Source organism: Bos taurus, chromosome 4 (genome assembly GCF_002263795.3).
Source record: "Bos taurus isolate L1 Dominette 01449 registration number 42190680 breed Hereford chromosome 4, ARS-UCD2.0, whole genome shotgun sequence".
NCBI lineage: Eukaryota > Metazoa > Chordata > Mammalia > Artiodactyla > Bovidae > Bos > Bos taurus.
Window position 1 is genome coordinate 27,274,110 of NC_037331.1, and position 21,458 is coordinate 27,295,567.

Consider the following 21,458-nt stretch of genomic DNA (forward strand, 5'->3'; position numbering starts at 1 on the left):
CATGTAAGTATGTTTTAAGTGCTTACTAGCTTAGCAGAAATATCCCTAGAATGGGTTTGTATAGTATTTGTATTGCTTTATCTACCAGAAAAAAATTGGACAAGCTAAAAACAAAATGAGTGGAAAATGTCAGATTGTTTTATCTTTGCTTATAAGTTTGTATATTTTGTTTTCACTGAAAGCATTTTAAGAAGCTTAACCATAAGAAAATCATGGCTTACAACATTTGTTATCTTGGGTTTGTTTTTTTTAAAAAACATTTGAAAAATTCAGAAATGCTTCTGAACAATTTTATCGCTAATATATAGTACCTTCATGTTTAAAAAAATGTTAAAGAAAAGGCTTTTAATATGAGGATCAAAGAAGACTGTTACTTTTGCCAGTATCTTTTAATTTTTTTTATTGGAAAAAAGTGGTTTTCTAAAATAAAATTTTCCTTGTAAATACAAAATAGCAAACAAAAATATAGGAGAATACTGGTAGTTTTCTTCTGAACCCTTTTCAAGTTTAAATATTGCCACAGATTTTCTGGTAAAAACTATGACTGATGAAAACAAAATACCACAGTTGCTTGGACATTTTTATGATTTTTGAAGGAGAACTGTGACCACTGCCTGATTAATAGTAGGGCAAATGTCAAGTCACATCACTCTCTGAATGATACACAGAAATTTTCCAAAGTATATTCAAGCATCTTTATTGTGAGAAAATTTGACATAGATCTCTGTCCCCCTTCCAAATGACAACATTGTTCTTTGAATTATTTCTTAGTTATAGTATTAATAGCACTGATTGCTGCCTAATTGTTTCTATTTTAACTAAAATTTTATATCTTTTCTAATACCTATGTTTTTCATATTCATCTTGTCAAATCTGTATGAGAAGAAATTTTAAGAAAATTATTTCTTATTTCAATACTTATTTGAATGGTATTATCTATGCAAGGGGCTTCCCTGGTGGCTCAGCTGGTAAAGAATCTGCCTGAAATGCAGGAGACCCTGGTTTGATTCCTGGGTCGGGAAGATCCTGGGGAAGATCCTAGGGAAGATCCCCTAGAGAAGGAATAGGCTACCCACTCCAGTATTCATGGACTTCCCTAGTGGCTCAGATGGTAAAGAGTCCTCCTGAAATGTGGGAGACCTGGGTTCTATCCCTGGGTTGGGACAATGCCCTCTAGGAGTGAATGGCAACCCACTCCAGTATTCTTGCCTGGAGAATCCCCACAGACAGAGGAGCCTGGTGGGCTACAGTCCATGGGGTCGCAAAGAGCCTGACATGACTGAGTAACTAAGCACAACACGAATCTATGTAAGTATCCACTTAGCAAATCATTACTGAATTCTTACTTGATTAGTACCAGACACTATTTTAGGCAGTCAGAAAACAGCATTCAGCATCCTCATGGAACTTAACATATGGGCAGCAGGGGACTGAAATATTCCAGTAAATAGCAATACAATATATTAAGTATTAGGATAGAGGACATGAGGAAGGAAATTGTTTTCTTTGAGGAAACAAGTTTCAGACTTGTTTAGTTTCTCTCAGGATTATTGTGTACTGTTTATATATTTTCCTCTCCCTTCTCTCTGTCTCTGTCTCTCTTTCTGTCTCTTGCACTCTGTCTTTCCCTTGCTCTCTCTTTCTCTCCCTCCCTTACTCCCTCTCTCTTTCTTTCTTTGTAAAATGCTCTGTGATAAATATCTTATGCATTCCTATGACTGGATATCAGCCAACACTTAAAAAAAAAGCCCACACAAATCATGAGATGATATCTTATACATGTCAAGGTTCACTCTAGATATAAGTATTTATTATATATTTGTTACTATGATACTTAGGCATTTTGACATGAGTGCTATTTTATCATAATAAAAATATATCTAAGACAAGAGCAGTAAAGGGGAGGCTGAGCAGATGTCCTGCATTGCCCTAATTAAAACAGGTAGATATTATGTCTGACAAGCAAGGCATGAATATAATTAAGCTCAAATGCTGGTACAGAGCTAATGGGGAGCGTTCATCAGGTTTGGAAGAGAATTTGACCCTTTATTTGAGTAGTATCTATTGTATTCCTTTTCTTGCCATAATTTTCTAGCATAGATGTTACATTTTCTCCTTAACTCCTCATGATTCATACTCATTTCTTGTCCCCAGTAATCCATCCAGAACAGGCTAGAGGAGAATATTCTTTCGTGCCTGTAGTCACATACACACATAGCATGGTTTTGTGTGTGTGCATATGTTTCTTCTTATAAAGTGTCCCTAAAAACATGTCTAAATTTTGAGCAATTACGTAGACATTTACAATCCCAAAAGTTTACATATTTTGAAGTCACACATCATATTAGTTCATTTTATTTTATTGTTTTTATTTTTAATTTTTTTTCATATTAGTTTATTTTAATAACATGAATTCTATCCATGCCTTACTTGTAAGATGAAAATTTTGCGAATAATTACATAAGGACCATGTACCAATTTTTGCTACACCTGTTTCTCCTAGTGTGTCTTTTCCTCCCAATCTTTTACACAACTTGCATCTCTCCAGAAAGTTCCCAAAGGATCTTTAGGGATAGGTTCCTTTAAGTAGTGCCAGCTCTCTTCTCTGTATAGGCTCTTCCATGAGCTGGGACACCATGCCAGCATTCTTATGTGTATCATCTCCTCAAACTATAATACACTTTTTTTTTTTACTATGAAGAAAGTTTATTTTCTTCTTAGTTCTTTTGTAACTAAGTTGATCAAGATGACCAGATTAGTAGTGGACAGAGCTGGGATGCCAGCATAGGTTGTCTGACAAAAAATCCTGTCCTTAACCTAAACTTGGGCCAGTGATTTTCAGTGTTGTTTTTTATCACCAAGGAGACAAGGTTTTCCTAATTTTATTTTTGCCCAAAGTAGGAAACTTACAATGAAAAACATGGCAAACAAACCAACAAAAAAGGAAGGTCATCTTATTTTTTAGGTATTGGTTTGGATTTGCCAGGATGAAGAAATCCCATTTCCTGACCTTGATTCCTAGTTCTCTACGCATTGCCCTCCATCCAATTACTCCCTTGGAAGTATCTTTATATGGACCCAATGGTGGTCCTTCCAGATGTTCTCTTGGGTTTCCAGTGGTGGGGTGTGAATGCAGTAGAGAACCAGTTACAGTAGAGAAATACTACAGCCAGGCATGCTTCATTCCTTCCTCCTGTGTTGTAACATTGCTATGTTTTTTAGATGGGCAGACATTTTCTGACAGGAGTTCTGAGCAAGCCTAAAGCTGAAAAATCAACTGACTTCATCAGGTTCAACTGAAATGCAAATGTTGGCATCTCATCTATGAGTGGTTGGAAAATGCCTTTTTTTAAGTTTTGAAAAATGGATGAGTAGAAACTTGAACTGGGCTTTCATTTAGGAAAGTCAGCATTACTGTTGTCAGGTTTAATTTCTCTCTATCCACATGACAGCTTGTTTTTATGCAGAGTCTTTAATCACCAATTTAGGATTACATTTTGCCCATTAGATGGATAGTATGTCCAAAAACTTTAGCAGGCATTGAAAAGCAGCCTTAATTTTATAACTATAAAAAGCCTCCTAGATTATTTATCTATCTATAGAGGTTTATAAAAGAAACTTTGACTTTACTCTCAAATAGATGCTATTTCGACATGATTAGCCCAGTGTAAATAGATCCTTGTAGGTATGTATTGAGCTTCAAAAAAACCCATTTATGCTGCAATACCAGCTTACATCATCACAGAGAATTCATATAGAAGCTTTTCATATAATTACAAGTCCATGGTTTAAAATATACAGAAAATGGCTTGTTGCTTTATTATTAGATGTGATGAAATCCTGTGTTTGGAAAAGAAACTAAATGACCATTTCAGTGGATTAATGTGTAACATTCATAAATGTTCCCAGTACTGCTTTCATAACTTGAAGACCAAGGGAAGGACCTCGACCTTTCCTTTTCACTCTGCGCTGTTAATCTAGTCAGAGATGCTTTTATTGAAGGAGAAAAACAATAGTTGGACATGACTATGAGGTAAGAAAATAGGGGGAAGAAAACTATCTGGGGAATTGGACCATGTGAGTGCTTTGACTGATGTTGATTCCAGGAGTTCAAAAGGAGAGGGAAACTAAATAATTTGGTTGTTTCCCAACCTTGACAAATAGTTTCATTTGACAGAATGAAATAATTAAGTCTTACTAAGGAATTTTTAATATAACTAAGTGATTTGTGGACATAAAAACCACGAATGTGTAGCAGTCGCTTTGTTACAGATTTTGGATGCTTGTAAGTTCTTGATTTTAGGGTTTTTTTTTTCCCCTCTGTATCTTTCTTCTCTTTCTTTAAATATTTATGAAAACTAAGGGATTACAGTGACCCTGAAATGTCATACGGTCTGGAGTATTCCCATCCTTCAGGCAGAATTGACTCCAGGGCTATGCTCTCATATCCTAAATATACCACTACTCTCTTGCTATCAGCTTAGTTATATCAACCAGCAATAAAAACTCACTTCTAAAAAATAATTTCCTGGCGTGGAATAATTGATGTTCTAAAAAGATTTATTAGCAACCATTATGTTGCATCCTAGAAATTAAAATAAAGGTATGTTTTTCCCCTCAAATGGCTCATAGACTTGCAAGTAGATAATTCTAATCAAAGATAGGTTTACAGAATACATAGTTCCTATGAATTGCAAAATCTAGAGTGCTGAGTAGCCTTTTCAACAGAAGTTTCTGATGCCCTGCACAATTATTTGTTTGTTTTGCCATTATGGCCAAACTGTACCCTCTTTGTCCTCCAGTGCTCTGATCTATACATTTTAGAGGTTTTTAGTGAGAATTACATGAGAAGATGTTCTGAAAGTGCTTTGTAAACATAATAAGAAATCCTTACATTTAACGCAGTATCCGGTCCCATCACTTCTTGGGAAATAGATGGGGAAACAGTGGAAACAGTGTCAGACTTTATTTTTTTGGGCTCCAAAATCACTGCAGTTGGTGACTGCAGCCATGAAATTAAAAGACACTTGCTCCTCGGAAGAAAAATTATGACCAACCTAGATAGCATATTGAAAAGCAGAGACGTTACTTTGCCGACAAAGGTATGTCTAGTCAAGGCTATGGTTTTTCCAGTGGTGATGTATGCATGTGAGAGTTGGACTGTGAAGAAAGCTGAGTGCCGAAGAATTGATGCTTTTGAACTGTGGTGTTGGAGAAAATTCTTGAGAGTCCCTTGGACTGCAAGGAGATCCAACCAGTCCATTCTGAAGGAGATCAGCCCTGGGTGTTCTTTGGAAGGAATGATGTTAAAGCTGAAAGTCCAATACTTTGGCCACCTCATGCGAAGAGTTGACTCATTGGAAAAGACTCTGATGCTGAGAAGGATTGGGAGCAGGAGGAGAAGGGGATGACAGAGGATGAGATGGCTGGATGGCATCATCGACTTGATGGACGTGAGTTTGAGTGAACTTTGGGAGTTGGTGATGGACAGGGAGGCCTGGAGTGCTGCGATTCATGGGGTCACAAAGAGTCGGACACGCCTGAGCGACTGAACTGAACTGAACTGATAGCACCAAGTTCTATTTTCCTCATTCTGTTAATGAAAGTAGCTCTCTGGAAGTAGTAGAATATTTCTAAGACACACATTTCTCACTTCCCTCAGTATTACATCAAGCTACTTTGTTGTAAACCAGACCACTAAATTTTGTTCCAGCTATCTGTTGTATCTTTGTATTCATCATGAAGCTGACCTTGTTTTTCTCTTTGGAACAATATTATGTTAGTTATTGAATTTTTTAAATTTATTTTAATTAGAAGCTAATTACTTTAAAATATAGTGGTGGTTTTTGCCATACATTGACATGAATCAGCTCTGGGTGTACATGTGTTCCCCATCCTGAACCTCCCTCCCACCTCCCTCCCCATCCGATCCCTCAAGGTCATCCCAGTGCACCAGCCCTGAGCATCCTGTCTCATGCATCGAACCTGGACTGGCGATCTATTTCACATATGATAATATACATGTTTCAATGTTATTCTCTCAAATCATCCCACCCTTGCCTTCTCCCACAGAGTCCGAAAGTCTATTCTTTACAATGAGTTATTGAATTTTTTATTGAGGTATAATTAACACACTGTAATTTATTTTCCTTTTGCTGTGTAGTTGAATGATTTTTGACAAATGCACATCATCATATAATCACCACAATCAAGATATAGAACTATTCCCTCAACTTCCAAAATAGCCCTGTGTTCTCCTTTGTAGTCAGTTCATACTCTTACTTCCAACCCCTGGCAAAGTAAAAATTTTGACCATTTAGGGAACATAAAATAAATCAAAAGTATGAAGGATGGTATATTGTTTTTTCTTTGTTATACCTTAAACCTTTGTTATACCTATACCTTTGTTATACCTTTTTTTAAATTGGAAGATAATTGCTTTATAATGTTTTACTGGTTTCTGCCATACCTCAACTTGAATCAGCCACAAGGATACGTATGTCCCCTCCCTCTTGAACACCCCTCCCATCTCCCTCCTCACCCCACCCCTCTCTCTGGGTTTTCACACAGCACTGGGTTGAGCTCCATATGTCACTCAGCAAATGTCCAAAGTATGCAAGCAGCTCATACAGCTCAATACCAGAAAAACAAACAACCCAATCAAAAAATGGGCCAAAGACCTAAACAGACATTTTTCCAAAGTATTTATAAAGACATACAAACGGCCAAAAAATACACGTAAAGGTGCTAAACATCACTCATTGCTGCTGCTGCTGCTGCTGCTAAGTCGCTTCAGTCGTGTCCAACTCTGTGTGACCCCATAGACAGCAGCCCACCAGGCTCCCCCGTCCCTGGGATTCTCCAGGCAAGAACACTGGAGTGGGTTGCCATTTCCTTCTCCAATGCATGAAAGGGAAAAGTCAAAGTGAAGTCCCTCAGTCGTGTCCGACTCTTCGAGACCCCATGGACTGCAGCCAACCAGGCTCCTCCATCCATGGGATTTTCCAGGCAAGAGTGCTGGAGTAGGGTGCCATTGCCTTCTCCAAAACATCACTCATTAGAGAAATGCAAATCAAAACTACAATGAGGTGTCACCTCACACAGGTCAGAATGGCCGTCATTAAAAAAATCTACAAACAATAAATGCTGGAAAGGATATAGAGAAGGGAATCCTCTTGCACTGTTGGTGGGAATGCAAGTTGATACAGCCGCTATGGAAAACAGTATGGAGATTCTTTAAAAAACTAGGAATAGAACTACCATATGACCCAACCATCCCACTACTGGGCATATACTCTGAGAAAACCATAGTCGAAAGATATGCATGTGCCTCAATGTTTGCTGCAGCACTTTTTACAACAGCTAGGACATGGAAGCAACCTAGATGCCCATTGACTGATGAATGAATACAGAAATTGTGGTACATATACACAATGGAATATTGCTCAGATTAAACACACACACACATATTTGAGTAGTCCTAAACCTTACGTGAAGAGTTGACTCATTGGAAAAGACTCTGATGCTGGGAGGGATTGGGGGCAGGAGGAGAAGGGGATGACAGAGGATGAGATGGCTGGATGGCATCACCGACTCGATGCACATGAGTTTGGGTGAACTCCAGAAGTTGTTGATGGACAGGGAGGCCTGGTGTGCTGCGGTTCATGGGGTCGCAAAGAGTCAGACACGACTGAGCGACTGAACTGAACTGAATGAAGTGGATAAACCTAGAGCCTAATATACGGAGTGAAATAAGTTAGAAAGAGAAAGGATGGTGTGTTTTAAGAGCATGTAGACATCAGCCCTAAATGATCTAAACCATAAAATGTTCAAGCAAGAAGAGGCATAAGGGAACCTTTGCCGAGGTCAGAAGCTGATAGTCTATGGACTGGATCCATTCCGTTGAACTGATGTCTTTGGGCTGCCTAGTGTCTTAAAAAGCACTCAATCTTTAAAGAAAGATTTCAGATACAAATCTAGATTTCTGGCATTGATGAAAAATTGAAAAGTCTGGCTACACTGAGCCCATGGCATTTTTCACATGACATTTATTGTTGGGGTTTCTTCTTGGTTGTCCTTTTTAAAGAGTACTGGTACTGTTTTCCAGTTGACCAGAGCAAGGGACTGATGAATAGGGAGAAAGCGAGCTGTTTACCAGTCAAGTGATCATAAGCTCCCTGGCTCTGAGACCTTGTCTATTCTGAGACACAGTCCAAAAACAGTAATCAAAGGGCGAGCGAAGGAACCTAGCATGCCTCTCCTCACTGTGCCACTATTCATTACCCTTAAAGAAAGGAAAAAAGAAAACTTTCAAAGTGTACTGTCAACTGAAGATCAGGAAGGAGGTTATCAGGGGAAAAATCCTATTATGTAATATGAAAGGGCATAAAATTACCCAGTGATGTAACAGAAGGAAAAATAGTTCATCTGTGTTGTAGTTAAGAAATGCCCGCAATAGTCTGGCTGGGGATTTTATGTTCTCAAAAGTCAGTCTTCGTGTTTCCACTTTTGCCCACCTAAATCCAACCTTAGGTAGCTTCCAGAGCAATCCTTTACAAATGCAAATCACGCTGCATCAAGCACTTGCTTAAAAGTCCCCAGTTTTGTTCCTTATAGTTTGTAGGATAAAATCCAGATATCTTTGCAGGGGCCCACAAGGCTCTTGCCCCCTCATTGACCCTATCTCCCAACTCCCTTCCTGTACCCGCTGAGCTCCCACCACATTGGCCTCCTGTCTGGTGTGTGGGCAGTCAGTCTCCTTCCATCTCATGAAACGAACTGCTAGTCACAGTTCTGGTGGAATGTTCAACCTCCAGGTATTCTTAATACTCAGCTCAAACCTCACCTCTTCAGAGGGTCCTTCCTTGCTCATGCAGATTAGGCACACTTACTCCTTCCCCACTGTTCACTGTCACATTAAGTTCCACTCTTCAGTTGTTTATTTTTTATTTCTCCTTGAGACAGTTTAGTTCAGTTCAGTCACTCAGTCCTGTCTAGCTCTTTGCGACCCCATGAATTGCAGCACACCAGGCCTCCCTGTCCCTCACCAACTCCTGGAGTCCACCCAAACCCATGTCCATCAAGTCCATGATGCCATCCAACCATCTCACCCTCTTTCGTCCCCTTCTCCTGCCTTCAATCTTTCCCAGCATCAGGGTCTTTTCCAATGAGTCAACTCTTCGCATGAGGTGGCCAAAATATTGGTGTTTCAGCCTCAGCATCAGTCCTTCCAATGAACACCCAAGACTGATCTCCTTTAGGATGGACTGTTTGGATTTCCTTGCAGTCCAAGGGACTCTCAAGAGTCTTCTCCAACACCACATTTCAAAAGCATCAATTCTTCCACGCTCAGCTTTCTTTATAGTCCAACTCTCACATCCATACATGACCACTGGAAAAACCATAGCCTTGACTAGACGGACCTTTGTTGGCAAAGTAATGTCTCTGCTTTTTAATATGCTGTCTAGATTGGTCATAACTTTCCTTCCATGGAGTAAGCGTCTTCTAATGTCATGGCTGCAATCGCCATCTGCAGTAATTTTGGAGCCCAGAAAAATAAAGTCAGCCACTGTTTCCACTGTTTCCCCATCTATCTGCCATGAAGTGATGGGACCAGATGTCATGATCCTAGTTTTCTGTATGTTGAGCTTTAAGCCAACTTTTTCACTCTCCTATTTCGCTTTCATCAAGAGGCTCTTTAGTTCTTCTTCACTCAAACTTGTATGCAGGTCAGGGAGCAACAGTTAGAACTGGACGTGGAACAACAGACTGGTTCCAAATAGGAAAAGGAGTACGTCAAGACTGTATATTGTCACCCTGCTTATTTAACTTATATGCAGAGTACATCATGAGAATCGCTGGGCTGGAGGAAGCACAAGCTGGAATCAAGATTGCCAGGAGAAATATCAATACCCTCAGATATGCAGATGACACCACCCTTATGGCAGAAAGTGAAGAACTAAAGAGCCTCCTTGAGACAGGATCTTGCCTAACTGACCACTGTCTTCCCAGGGCCTGGCATATATAGCAAGTGCTCAATAAAGATTTGTTGAAGGAGTAAAAAAAATGGGTAACTTTAACTAGCTGGGAGGAGGAAATTTTTTAGTCTCCTTTCTGGAAGTGAACAGTTATTGGAATATTAGGATGTTTTAAAAGCCAAATAAAGGGTATTTTAATTGCAGGCATTGTTTTGGACAGTCAATTAAAGTTATAAAAATGAACACACTTTCCTTAAGAATGCACTTGGACCCTAGATTAATTTTATATCTCTTCAGTATTGGCAAGAAAGGATGTTTTTCAGTTTAGACCTTTAATAAATGTGAATAATGGACCAGTACTTAGAAAGTTTTTCTCTCTTGTTATTTAACTTTTATTCTTCTGATTTCTTCCCTAAAGTGCACAGAATGACATGGAGTATTTTGTCTTGAGTCAGAGTTCTTCTCTAAGTAGGCCTCTCGATTTGAAAGCCCTCCAAACTCTGCATGTTGTTTCTGAGAACAGTTGGTACATAACCTAATCTATTTGTGAGTTGAGACAGAATTTTATCATTATTTTTAAATCTAGTTTCCTTGGAGCTTAAGAGAAAGGTTTTATTTTCTGAAAGAAGTATTGTACATGTATTTAAAAGAAAAAAAAAATGCTTGTACTTTTGCCATTCCCCAAGAAAATCTGTCTTAAAATCTGAGGCAAAATAAGAAAGTGATGAGTAGGATCAAAGGTCATTTTGCATAGTTTAATTCAAACACTTGTGCTGAATGATTTGTTGACAATTTCAGAAAATCAGATGTCTATCCAAAACAGATTTACTCCTTATATACTTCTGTGCTTAGTTTGATATTCATTTCTGAAAATATTTGTGGGGACATGAGGGATTTCTGTGGCTAAATTTAAAAATAAAAAATTTTTAAAGATATTTTATTCAAAAGCGCTATGCTTATGTTAGCTTCTAGACTTATATCAAACAATGTAACTTACACATTGAATTAAATGGGTTAAGGTGTAAAGATTAGCAGCACAGTCTTTAAATATTATTTAACGAATTTTACACCATTTGCTAATAGAATATATAGTTTTCAACATGGAATATAAAACATTGAAATTATGGACTTGCTATATTTATTACCCTGGCAGGGATTGATAAGAATTGAGGAATCAAGTTGTAATACTTGAAGGTATTAGAGATTTGGATAAATGATCATGCTGTCTGGTCTGTAAAATCTCCAGTGTGAGCCTGTATGTGTGTGCTACAAATTCAGAATGGCCATGTACCGCCTGCAGCCTTCTTAGTGTTCGGTACACTTGCTATACCGAACTGACTCATTTGAAAAAACCCTGATGCTGGGAAAGATTGAAGGTGGGAGGAGAAGGGGATGACAGAGGATGAGATGGTTGGATGGCATCAGCGACTCGATGAACATGAGTTTGAGTAAACTCCAGGAGTTGGTGATGGACAGGGAGGCCTGGCGTGCTGCAGTCCATGGGGTCGCAAAGAGTCAGACACAAGTGAGCAATTGAACTGAACTGACACTTGCTATACAGTGGCATGGAAGATGCCCTAGAGGAGGGCATGACAACCCACTCCAGTATTCTTGCCTGGAGAATTCCATGGAAAGAGGAGCCTGACAGGCTACAGTCCATAGTGTCGTAAAGAGTCGGACACGACTGAAACGACTGAGCATGCACGCACAGCATGGCGAATACAGAGCCACACTGACGGATGAGAGTGAGCAAAGATAAAAGGAGCAGAAGCAGCAGCTCAGCCTTCATCTTCTTCATCTCAGCTGGGCTCCCCACCAGAGTAACTCACCTGGTGTCAGACGAATGACACAGGGTGTGTTTTACAGATGGAGCCTCAGCCGAGATTACACAGGCATACACATTTATCTGTCACACAGATGTTTCTTCTTGTGTTTTCTAGCCAGCAAGGCAATGGCTTGGCTTTGCTGGGGGATCACCTCCAGATGTTCAACCAGAAAGAGACCCTGCTACCCCACTGAGAGTCAGCAGACAGCTCCTCCCTGTAGCTGGGGCCTCTGAGCGACAGTACAAATTAGAAAAGGGTTAACCCATACCTTCTTGGTAATGGTCATAGTTGTAGTTCAAAAACACATAGAGCACAGCATAGTCCAAATGCTGGATTTCCTTGTAAATAGTCAGAAACTTGCAAATCACATCAAGTAACTCTATTTTTAAAATCCAAAATAAGTCAAACCTGGCAGGTGCATCTTCTGAGTCTTTTGTTTGCATATTTTCTTGATGTTAATTGCTAATTTTTCCACTCAGCAAATTTGACTGTTTAAGCAAAATCAGCTTGAGTCAGATACCTCAAATAAAATAAGAAGTTTAGATTAACTCCCTCTATGCATTTGTAGTTTGCAAAATTGTCTCCAGTAGATCCCATTTATTTCTTTTGTATTTTTAGAAACTTCACAAAGAGCACATTTTATTCCAGAAATGGTGATAAAGACATAGTTATTATTCATGTGGATGTTGGCATTCACTTTATAACCTAGGCGGGGGGCGGGGGCGAAACGTGTCAAAGTTTTATTGCTAAGTACAAATTAAGTTTTCAGATATTTATGAAGACAAGTGATAGAAAAACAAGGATAAATTCTAGATTTTTGATTTGTGCAACTGGGTTATGGTGTTTACTCAAAGAAGGAAAATTAGGTGATCAATACATTTGGGTACAAATGGAATAAAGGTTATCTTTGAGCTACTTAAAGTTTTTGATACCTATTGGAGATTTTAGATCTAAGGGATAACATTAGGCAAGCAGCTGAATTATGTAAGTTTGGAGTTGAGAGGAGACATTGGAATTGTTTATATGAATTCAGTTGTCGTTGGAATATAGCTGTTTCAGAATGGAAGGTATAAAATGTTCTAGGTGTCTTTTCTGGAGATGATTTGGCTTTTGGGGGGGCATGAAATCCGTTCTGTATAAAATAAGAATTTGAAGAATGTTGTTAGAAAATTTTCAACTCCAACGTTTTATATCTATATGATCTCCACTCATAAGTCACTGTTTTGTATCAAGAAATGTTTCTTTTACAAACCATTAAGGAATTCTGCCCTTAGAAGAAAATTGTTTTGCCATCTGGCCTTCTCATCCAGTTATCACAGCATTATCCATGCTGGCGCTTCCTTCTCTCGTATTTCAAGTCCAGCAGAAGTGTAGATGAAGCCAGAGGCACTGGGACAAACAGCACTGTTTTTGCGTTGCACACTGGAAATCGTTATACACACTTTTGTGTGTGTCGCTGTGTCAACGAGGTGGTAAATACTGATCAAATTTGATTCATGGACTAAATGATGTGATTTCTGGGTACTCCAGTGACTTCAGGAGTACATTAACAGATCAGATTTTCTGTTAAAGGTTTTCAGTTTAAATGAACATATGAAATATTCTGTGAACACTCAGCCTTTTGTCAGTATTAAAGATTTTCTTGACATATTTTCTATCTATGGGAAATTATATTTCAGTAAATTCACGTACATTTTGTCTATTCTTTGGCTGCACCACCATTAGTAATACAAATCTTACTTTCAAAGATGCTTTGACATGTTTTCTTTTCAAAAATGCTTCATCCTGACTACTCCTGTTAATATCTGATTTCAAGTGCCACTGGATTTGGTATTTATGCAGTCATTACTGACTTTAACAAGAGAGATTTCAGTCAATTAGAGTTTCCCCAGTGGCTCAGCAGTAAAGAATCTGCCTGCAATGCAGGAATCACAGGCGATACAGATTCGATCCCTGGGTCGGGAAGATCCCCTGGAGGAGGGCATGACAACCCACTCCAGTACTCTTGCCTGGAGAATTCCATGGACAGAGGAGCCTGGCAGGCCACAGTCCATAGGGTCGCAAAGAGTCAGACATGACTGAAACAGCTAAGCACACACGCAGTGTGGATGAAAGCCTGCTGCTGCTGCTAAGTCGCTTCAGTCTTGTCGGACTCTGTGCGACCCCACAGACGGCAGCCCACCAGGCTCCGCCGTCCCTGGGATTCTCCAGGCAAGAACACTGGAGTGAGTTGCCATTTCCTTCTCCAATGCATGAAAGTGAAAAGTGAAAGTGAAGTCGCTCAGCCGTGTCTGACTCTTAGCGACCTCATGGACTGCAGCCTACCAGGCTCCTACTCCAGTAGTGGGGTGCCATTACCTTCTCCAGGATGAAAGCCTAGTTTGAGTGAATTCTAAAGAGACTGTGAGAAGAAAAATGAAGACAATGCGAAATGAGAAATAACTCAAGGAGATTTACTGTGAAGGAAGGTACATAATGTGTTTTTTGTTTTGTTTTGTTTTTGTGAGAGGGTGAGGGTGGGACCAAGGGAGGTTACATTTAAGATGGATAGTAAGACTGAAGGTGTCCAAGTGGAAGTACTCCAGCAGAGATGGGAAATGAGTGATGGAGAGCAGGGTGGAAAATTGCAGGGATGGACAGGACCCAGAGCATTAAGCTGAGGGCTGGACTAAGATAGGGACGCAGACCTTTCTTTCACTGTCATGTGAGTGGGGCATGTGAGGGTGAGTGGGGCAGCTTGGTAGCAGAATGTTGAATTTCTCTATTTTTAAATGTCTGTTTTCTCACTGAAATAAGCAAAAATAGCAGGAGTGAGTAAAAGGTCTAGATAGTAGGAGTTTGAGGAGAAAGGAGGAACTTTGAAGTAGTCATTGAGAGAGTGAGAGAAAATTAGCTAGAGAAATGTAGTTATTTCCAGTCAGCACTGAGGGTCCATTTGAGGGTTATGATCACGGATATGAAGCAAAACACTCAGCGTGATTGTAATTTGTTTATTTGTTTCCTAGCTTACTCAGCTGCTTGGGTTTGGCAGAGACTTAATATTAACCAAGGTTGGAAGTCTTACTCATACAGGAAAATCCATATTGAAAAGAGCAAGGGAGTTGAAGATAGTAATAAGGGAGTGATTTTTAATGGTGAAGAATGGAACCCAGTCTAGCAAGGAGGGAAGTTGAGGAACAAGGGTGGTGGGGGGGACAGGCAGGGAAAATGTGGTAGGTTCAATAGCTTGGAGAACCCTGCAGAGGTGAGGAGTGGTCAGGGTCAAAATATTCTGAGGATGAGCCCGAGGAAACAAATGATGTCCGAAACTGAGGTTTTAAGAGCATGTACAGCCACCAACAAAGGCCAGGCCACTGGGAGCGGAAGTAGAGTGGAGGATAAGACCTTTGGCGGTTATGAGGTCAGGACACTGAGAGGCCATGCTGGAACTGAAGCTGAGGAGAGAAATAGCAACAGAAAAGTCTTTCTACTTAGCAGGTGGTATCTGTGACTTCCTCTTGGTTATTAAATACTCCCTGTGGTCAGACATCCAGAAGCTAGACAAGATGCAGAGTCACCCCTAGGAAGCAGGAACTTTTGACGTGGCATTTCCTGGACACTGGTCACACGTGCTCCCTGGCTGACCTTCATGAATGGCCCTTAGTTCCTGTCCTATAGCCACACATCCATAGAGTTTTGCTTTTTTATCCTCTTGCCCTCACAGAGGCTCTTACGGGGAGGATCTTTTGACCACCTTGTAAAGGCATCTGTTTGACCCACCAGTATCGTTGGCTCATCAGCCCTGATGAACTAGCTCCCATGAACTTTTCCAGCTAAACTGGGTATCAAGAGGGGGAATTTCCACAGTTTAGCAAGCATACATCCAGAAGACAAATTGCAACAATCTTCTGGAAGATAGTGTCTCGAAGGGACTCTTGCAGTCTCTTTCACCTGACTGATATGTTTTCTAATTTAATGTCTTCTCCCTACAAAATCCTCTAACCTGCTCTTATATGTTGTCTTACGTGAGTGATGAGGTCAAGCTAGCAAGCCTGGCTGGTGATCTCTTTCTTTGTGTCTGTCCACCTCTCTTGAAGAATGAGTGGATGTTTGTCACTGAATGTTCTTATCCCTGATGTCCCAGATAAACCTGGAGCTTTTCAGTTAAAACCTTGCTGCTTTTCTATGGTGTTACATGTTCTTTTTCTAGCCAATTAAGTGAACTGTATAGTCAAAATTCAGGAATAATGCATTGTCTCTTTTCTCCAAAATCTCAGTCTTATGTATGTTTTATCCTAAGTTATATTTTCTTTTTCTAGAATCTTATTCACAACTCAAATATATTATAAACTGGGTCACTCTTTCCAGAATCATCTTCCAGCATTCTCTCCCTGTCTTCCTGTGCTCAAACCGCATTGACCTTTCAGTTGCTCAGACACACTGGGCTCTCCTCCAGTCCACACACTGTGCCTTCTGCCAGAAGTGCTCCCTCCCCTGATTTCCACTCCTCACACACATCCAACTCCTCCTGTCCATCCTTCATCTCTGATGTCTCAGCCTCCTCTGTGAAACTTTCCTAATCGTCTCCCTCCTGTTTCAGCTAGTGTGTATTCTTATAACACTCTGTATTGCTCCCTTTTTCATTTACCATACTTGAAAATAAGAATAAATTTGTGCATGTGTTTGGTGCCTTTCTAACACTCGAAACTGAAAGCTCCCTGAGGGCAGGGCAATGGCTGTTTCCCCAGTGCCTAGCAGAGTGTCTGAAACATAGTGGGCACTCAATAAATACTTGCTGAACAAATGAATGAAAATTCCCAGTGTAATTCTTACTACAGTGAAATTGAAGGGCTTTGTCAGCACATGCAAGGCCATTTGAGGTTGTGAGCAGTGGAGGAAAGTCTGAGGTTAAGACACCCTTCAAAATTTGAGTCCTTATATATTCTAAACCTACAGGATGTGTCTAGTTTTGAAAAACATAGGTGTGAGTGGGAGATAAATTTGAATTTTTCATAGAAAAGTCTGTATTCATGATTTTTGTGTTGGTATTCTAACCGTGCTGCTCATCATAATAGTTGGTATGTTGCTTAAATGGGCACCAACTCAGGAGGAAATTCTAACCACTCTTTGAAACACAGTTCAGGATCTGGAGATAACCAGTCAGTAGGCTCCTTGTTAAATGAAACAAAAGGCCTATGTGAGATGAAATCATCTTGAGAATTTTTCCCCATGTAACAAGTTTTTATACCATGGCATTTTGCTATTGTTCAATTTAGGTGATTGCCAATTATCTTTTTAAATTATAATTCATACACTTCTAGAGATTAAATATAAATCATGGTTATTAAATACTCCCTGTGGTCAGACATCCAGAGGCTAGACAAGATGCAGAGTCACCCCTAGGAAGCAGGAACTTTTGACGTGGCATTTACAAAATAAAAGATCTAAATAATAAGTTTCAAATTCAAAAATGATTCCTTGTTATGTTCGTATTCTTTAATTTATATTTGGATATTAATAAAAAATTTTGTGCTATCACTAAATTCTGCATCTTTTTGAAGTTCAAGATATCAAAGTCAATATTTCCATTTTTCAGAAGTATACATAGGTCCTTTATCATTTGACCATTTAGGTATAGGAAAATTAACAGACAAGAAACACTCTTAGAATTTGTGCTTCTGTCTTATACCTGGTTGCCATTTATTGGAAAATGAGATTGGGGAAGTTTTTCATTACCTTTCTATTATTTCTGTTATACTTCTTTTAGGGAAAAAAAAATTCTCAGGTTTGCCTGGATTAAATTGATTCATTACAACCTGTCCTTTGTGACAGTTTCATGGTTTCCAAAGGAAAAGTTCATTATTTGCCCTTTTCCCACCATTTTTTAAGCCAGTTAAACAGTGAACTATTTTTTTAAAAAAGACATTTAAAGACCTCATTCCCTGCCTAGGACACCAATACAGTATGGAATTGGTGGGACTGCTTCAGATTTAGTATTACTGAAGAATTTCATTGCATACAAATTCATTCAGAAAATGATCCTCAGAAATTAGAAATCAAGGTGTACTGAAGTAGAATTATAGGAAATCAAAGTGTATATTACTGCTGTGTTACCGCCAAGAACCCCTGAATATTGAACCCCTGAACACTCTCTTCTAGCTGCTTTCGAAGTCTATTGAACAACTGAAGCAACCAGGCAGTCACCTCGAGGAAGCGGAGGAAGAGCTTCAGGGGGACCAAGCGATGCAGGAAGACAGAGCGCCCTCTAGTGGCCACAGCACTAGGCGTGACAGCGGTGCTTGTGCGGATGACACATTGGGACAAGCTGGTGCTGTGAAGGTCAAGGAGGAACCCGTGGACAGTGATGAAGATGCTCAGATCCAGGAAATGGAATCTGGGGAGCAGGCTGCTTTTATGCAACAGGTAATAGGCAAAGATTTAGCTCCAGGATTTGTAATTAAAGTCATTATCTGAATATGAAATGCATTGCTGGTTTTGGTAAATGGATATTATTTCCTATCCGTTTATATCTCTGAATGATTTGACTTTAGTGTTTAAGGATTCTGACTAATGCAGATATATCTATATATAGATCTTTCTATATACTGATCTCTATATAGATAGCAAGGTTTCTTGAAACTCTACTGTTAAGGAAATACCTGTTACACTAAAATTATACTACATCAGTATCCAAGTGATTAATAGGCTTTTAATTCATCCCAAAGCCTGACCCACCAATTACTTCTAAGGAAAACGAACTCACTGTTGGTTTTAGTTTATCTGTTGAGGTCAGTGACTGCTGGATAGTTTTCCAGTCTGATCAATGAAACATTTTATTAGTTACTGATTTTTTTTTGATATGTAGAATTCAATTTTCACATTGTTGTACATACTGTATCATACTACAGTCTTGAACCCTATTAAAGTTAGTCAGCCCCTTCCTTCCTCTATCTTTTTTTGTTAAGTGAAATGTTCTGGTTACTATGCCAGTAGTCCTAGGTTATTGTATAGATTGCAGTTGAAAATATTAGGAATAGAGGTGGTTCTAAATATATAGATGCAAAGTACAGCACTATTTTAAATATCACATTATGTCTCACCTAGTACTGCTCATTTCATTTTTATCCTGTGTTATTTGATGACATTGTTTATTGAAAAAGATCAAATGAAGCAGATGCAAATGTTGGCAAGAACTAACGTGCTGCTTTATGGTCCAATCAGATACAACATTGTATCTCCAGCTGTGGAAAAAATAGTAACAGTATGATTATTATCTGATCTGAAGTCAAAAATCATGTTTAAAAGAAGAAGATGTGTCATGTTTGATCATCATTATCACTAGGATCTCTTCAGTATAATTCCATAATGACACAATGTATACCATACTATTTTGGCAAATAAAAAATTAGGAAAGTTAGGTTTAACAAAAGAATCTACTTGTACATAATGCACCTTCAGAAGGACTATGTCCTTTGATGCTATGAAATGCAAACAACTTTGAAGGCAACAGAAGACTGTTTATTTAAGTCAGTTCTTTGTCAGGTTCCTGCTGTTCTACAGAAAACTGTTTCTATGAGGCTGAACAGGAAATGCCTTGTGGAAACAGGAAGTCCAAGTGATTCATGTACTGAGGAATGTAGGGAAAAAAACCGGAGGATAGTGTTTTACTCTGTCGGTTTTTAAAGGGCACTCTATGAATTGATTTATTGTCTAAGAAAATAACACCGCAAGTAGGGAAATTGTTAAGGAAGCTTTTCACTGGAACATTTCCTTCATACTCTCTTTTGATATGTTTACCTTGTTTTATAGGTTTACTTTTGTTAAGCTAGTTAAAGATTCGTTGTATTAAGACCCCTTTAATATGGATAATCCAAATGACCTAGAATCTTTGTGAGGTTTTTTTCTATTAAAATATTTATATTTCTAAATCCGAGGTATTTTAAGGTGTAGTATCCTGTTTCAAAGGAGATATAACAGTTTTGCCAAATGTAGACCTTGTATAACTGTATGTTACTGGCACGTGTTGTTTACATTTTGCTGTGACATTTAAAAATATTTCTTAAAAAAGGTTACTGCTAAAGATACATTATCCTTTTTTAAAAAGTCTCCATTCAAAGTAAAGTAACATAACTAGAAGTTAGAAAGTTTAAAACTTTTCCATATAATGAAAGTCCTTCGATAATTTGACAAATAGCTATAATAGGCAACACTTCCTACTACCAACATATTTTGGTTAGTATATTCCTTCAGATTAAAATGACTTTTTGTCAGTTGTTTTGCATTAAAAATATGGCATTCCTAAGATAAAATTTTATATTTTTTCCATCTCATAAATATACATTTTATTTAAAATCTTTTTGCAATCTCATAAAAAAGGGATAGTGCATCTTTTAAAATACATTTTATTTGGGGAGGAACATGTGGCTGAGCAGGCTTTTGTATAATATTACTGCAAAGATATGTAATCACAAACAAAAAAAACCTATTTTTTATAGTGTCATTTGAGAGAGCTTCATCAGTACAGTTGGTGGACATTAATTGTTTGAATTTGATAGTCTTTGAATTTAATCAAGAAACTACCTGGAACCAGTGAAAAGGAAAGCTGGACTTAAATAATCTTAGAACTAATTGATAATTGTCTCTTTTAAAATCTACTGTATTTATTATAATTTACACCCTTGAAGGTGATCTCTTGTTTTGTGTTGTAAATATATTGTTTGTATGTTTCTCTTCTTGCCTTCTGTTATAAGTCTCTTCCTTTCTCAAATAAAGTTTTTTTTAAAAGATCCCCTTTATACATATGGCTTTGTGTAAACTTGATATATTTAATTGAATTTGAAACTCATGCAGTAGGTCTCATATACCAAAATATATTGCCATTCTTTGTTGAAACAAGAAAATAAAGATATTTTGAGCAGTTACTTCTAATGCCATTAAAAATAATAAATCCAACAATAGTCACTTTAACCAATTTACAGCAGCCATTATCAGATAACAGATACACGTAAAATTTGTTGCAGTTTTATTTTCCCTGCGTGGCCTATTTCATATGTTATCATCTTTGATGTCAACTTCTAAATATAAAATTTTATATAAATAGGTATCAGTCACTTTAAAAATTCTTTTTAAAAAGGTTAATATAATCCCTTGAATATAACAAACACTCCATAAATATTAAAATGAATAATTTTCTGTATCATAATAGTTATATCTATTACAGTAAGAACCTGACCTACAAGTACAAAGTGACAGTATATAAAGAAAAGAGTAATTAAATGACCTCCCTTTATATGGAAACAATTGTTATAATAGTAGGGTGAAGAACAAGGAGCCTGAGTCAGGTGAAGGGGCCTGGACCATACACATCCAGGAGCTACGCTCATTGCTCCTCTTCTGCTCAGTTGCAAGCAAAACATTACTTCATAATCTGTTATAATGTGTATTTGGTTCAATAAGTTAAAAATATTTGTCTTATATTCTCTGATTCCCGTAATCTAAACTTCAGTAGTGTCACATGAGTTAAACTACTCTAATTCTGTAGCTAATATCATTTACTATTACAAAATGGATTATCATTCTGTAAGCCTGTAAATTTGATAATTTGGTCAGACTTGTGGGAAATATCACTGATGCTAGTCATAATTTTCTGAAAACTGCCTTTGGACTATAAAATTAT

The 21,458-nt window shown here is 38.3% G+C and overlaps 1 protein-coding gene across 11 annotated transcripts in view; it reads left to right on the forward strand.

The window, feature by feature from the left end:
* Window positions 1-21,458, forward strand: part of HDAC9 (histone deacetylase 9) — a 988,950-nt gene that overhangs the window by 588,985 nt on the left and 378,507 nt on the right. For all 11 annotated transcript variants that reach the window (XR_009494194.1, XM_059885810.1, XM_059885813.1 and 8 more), the window contains one exon: window positions 17,942-18,205. Coding sequence is in view for 10 of the 11 variants with exons in the window: in XM_059885810.1 (XP_059741793.1) it covers window positions 17,942-18,205 (264 nt within the window). In the remaining variant the exon portion in view is untranslated. The remainder of the gene's footprint in view (window positions 1-17,941; window positions 18,206-21,458) is intronic.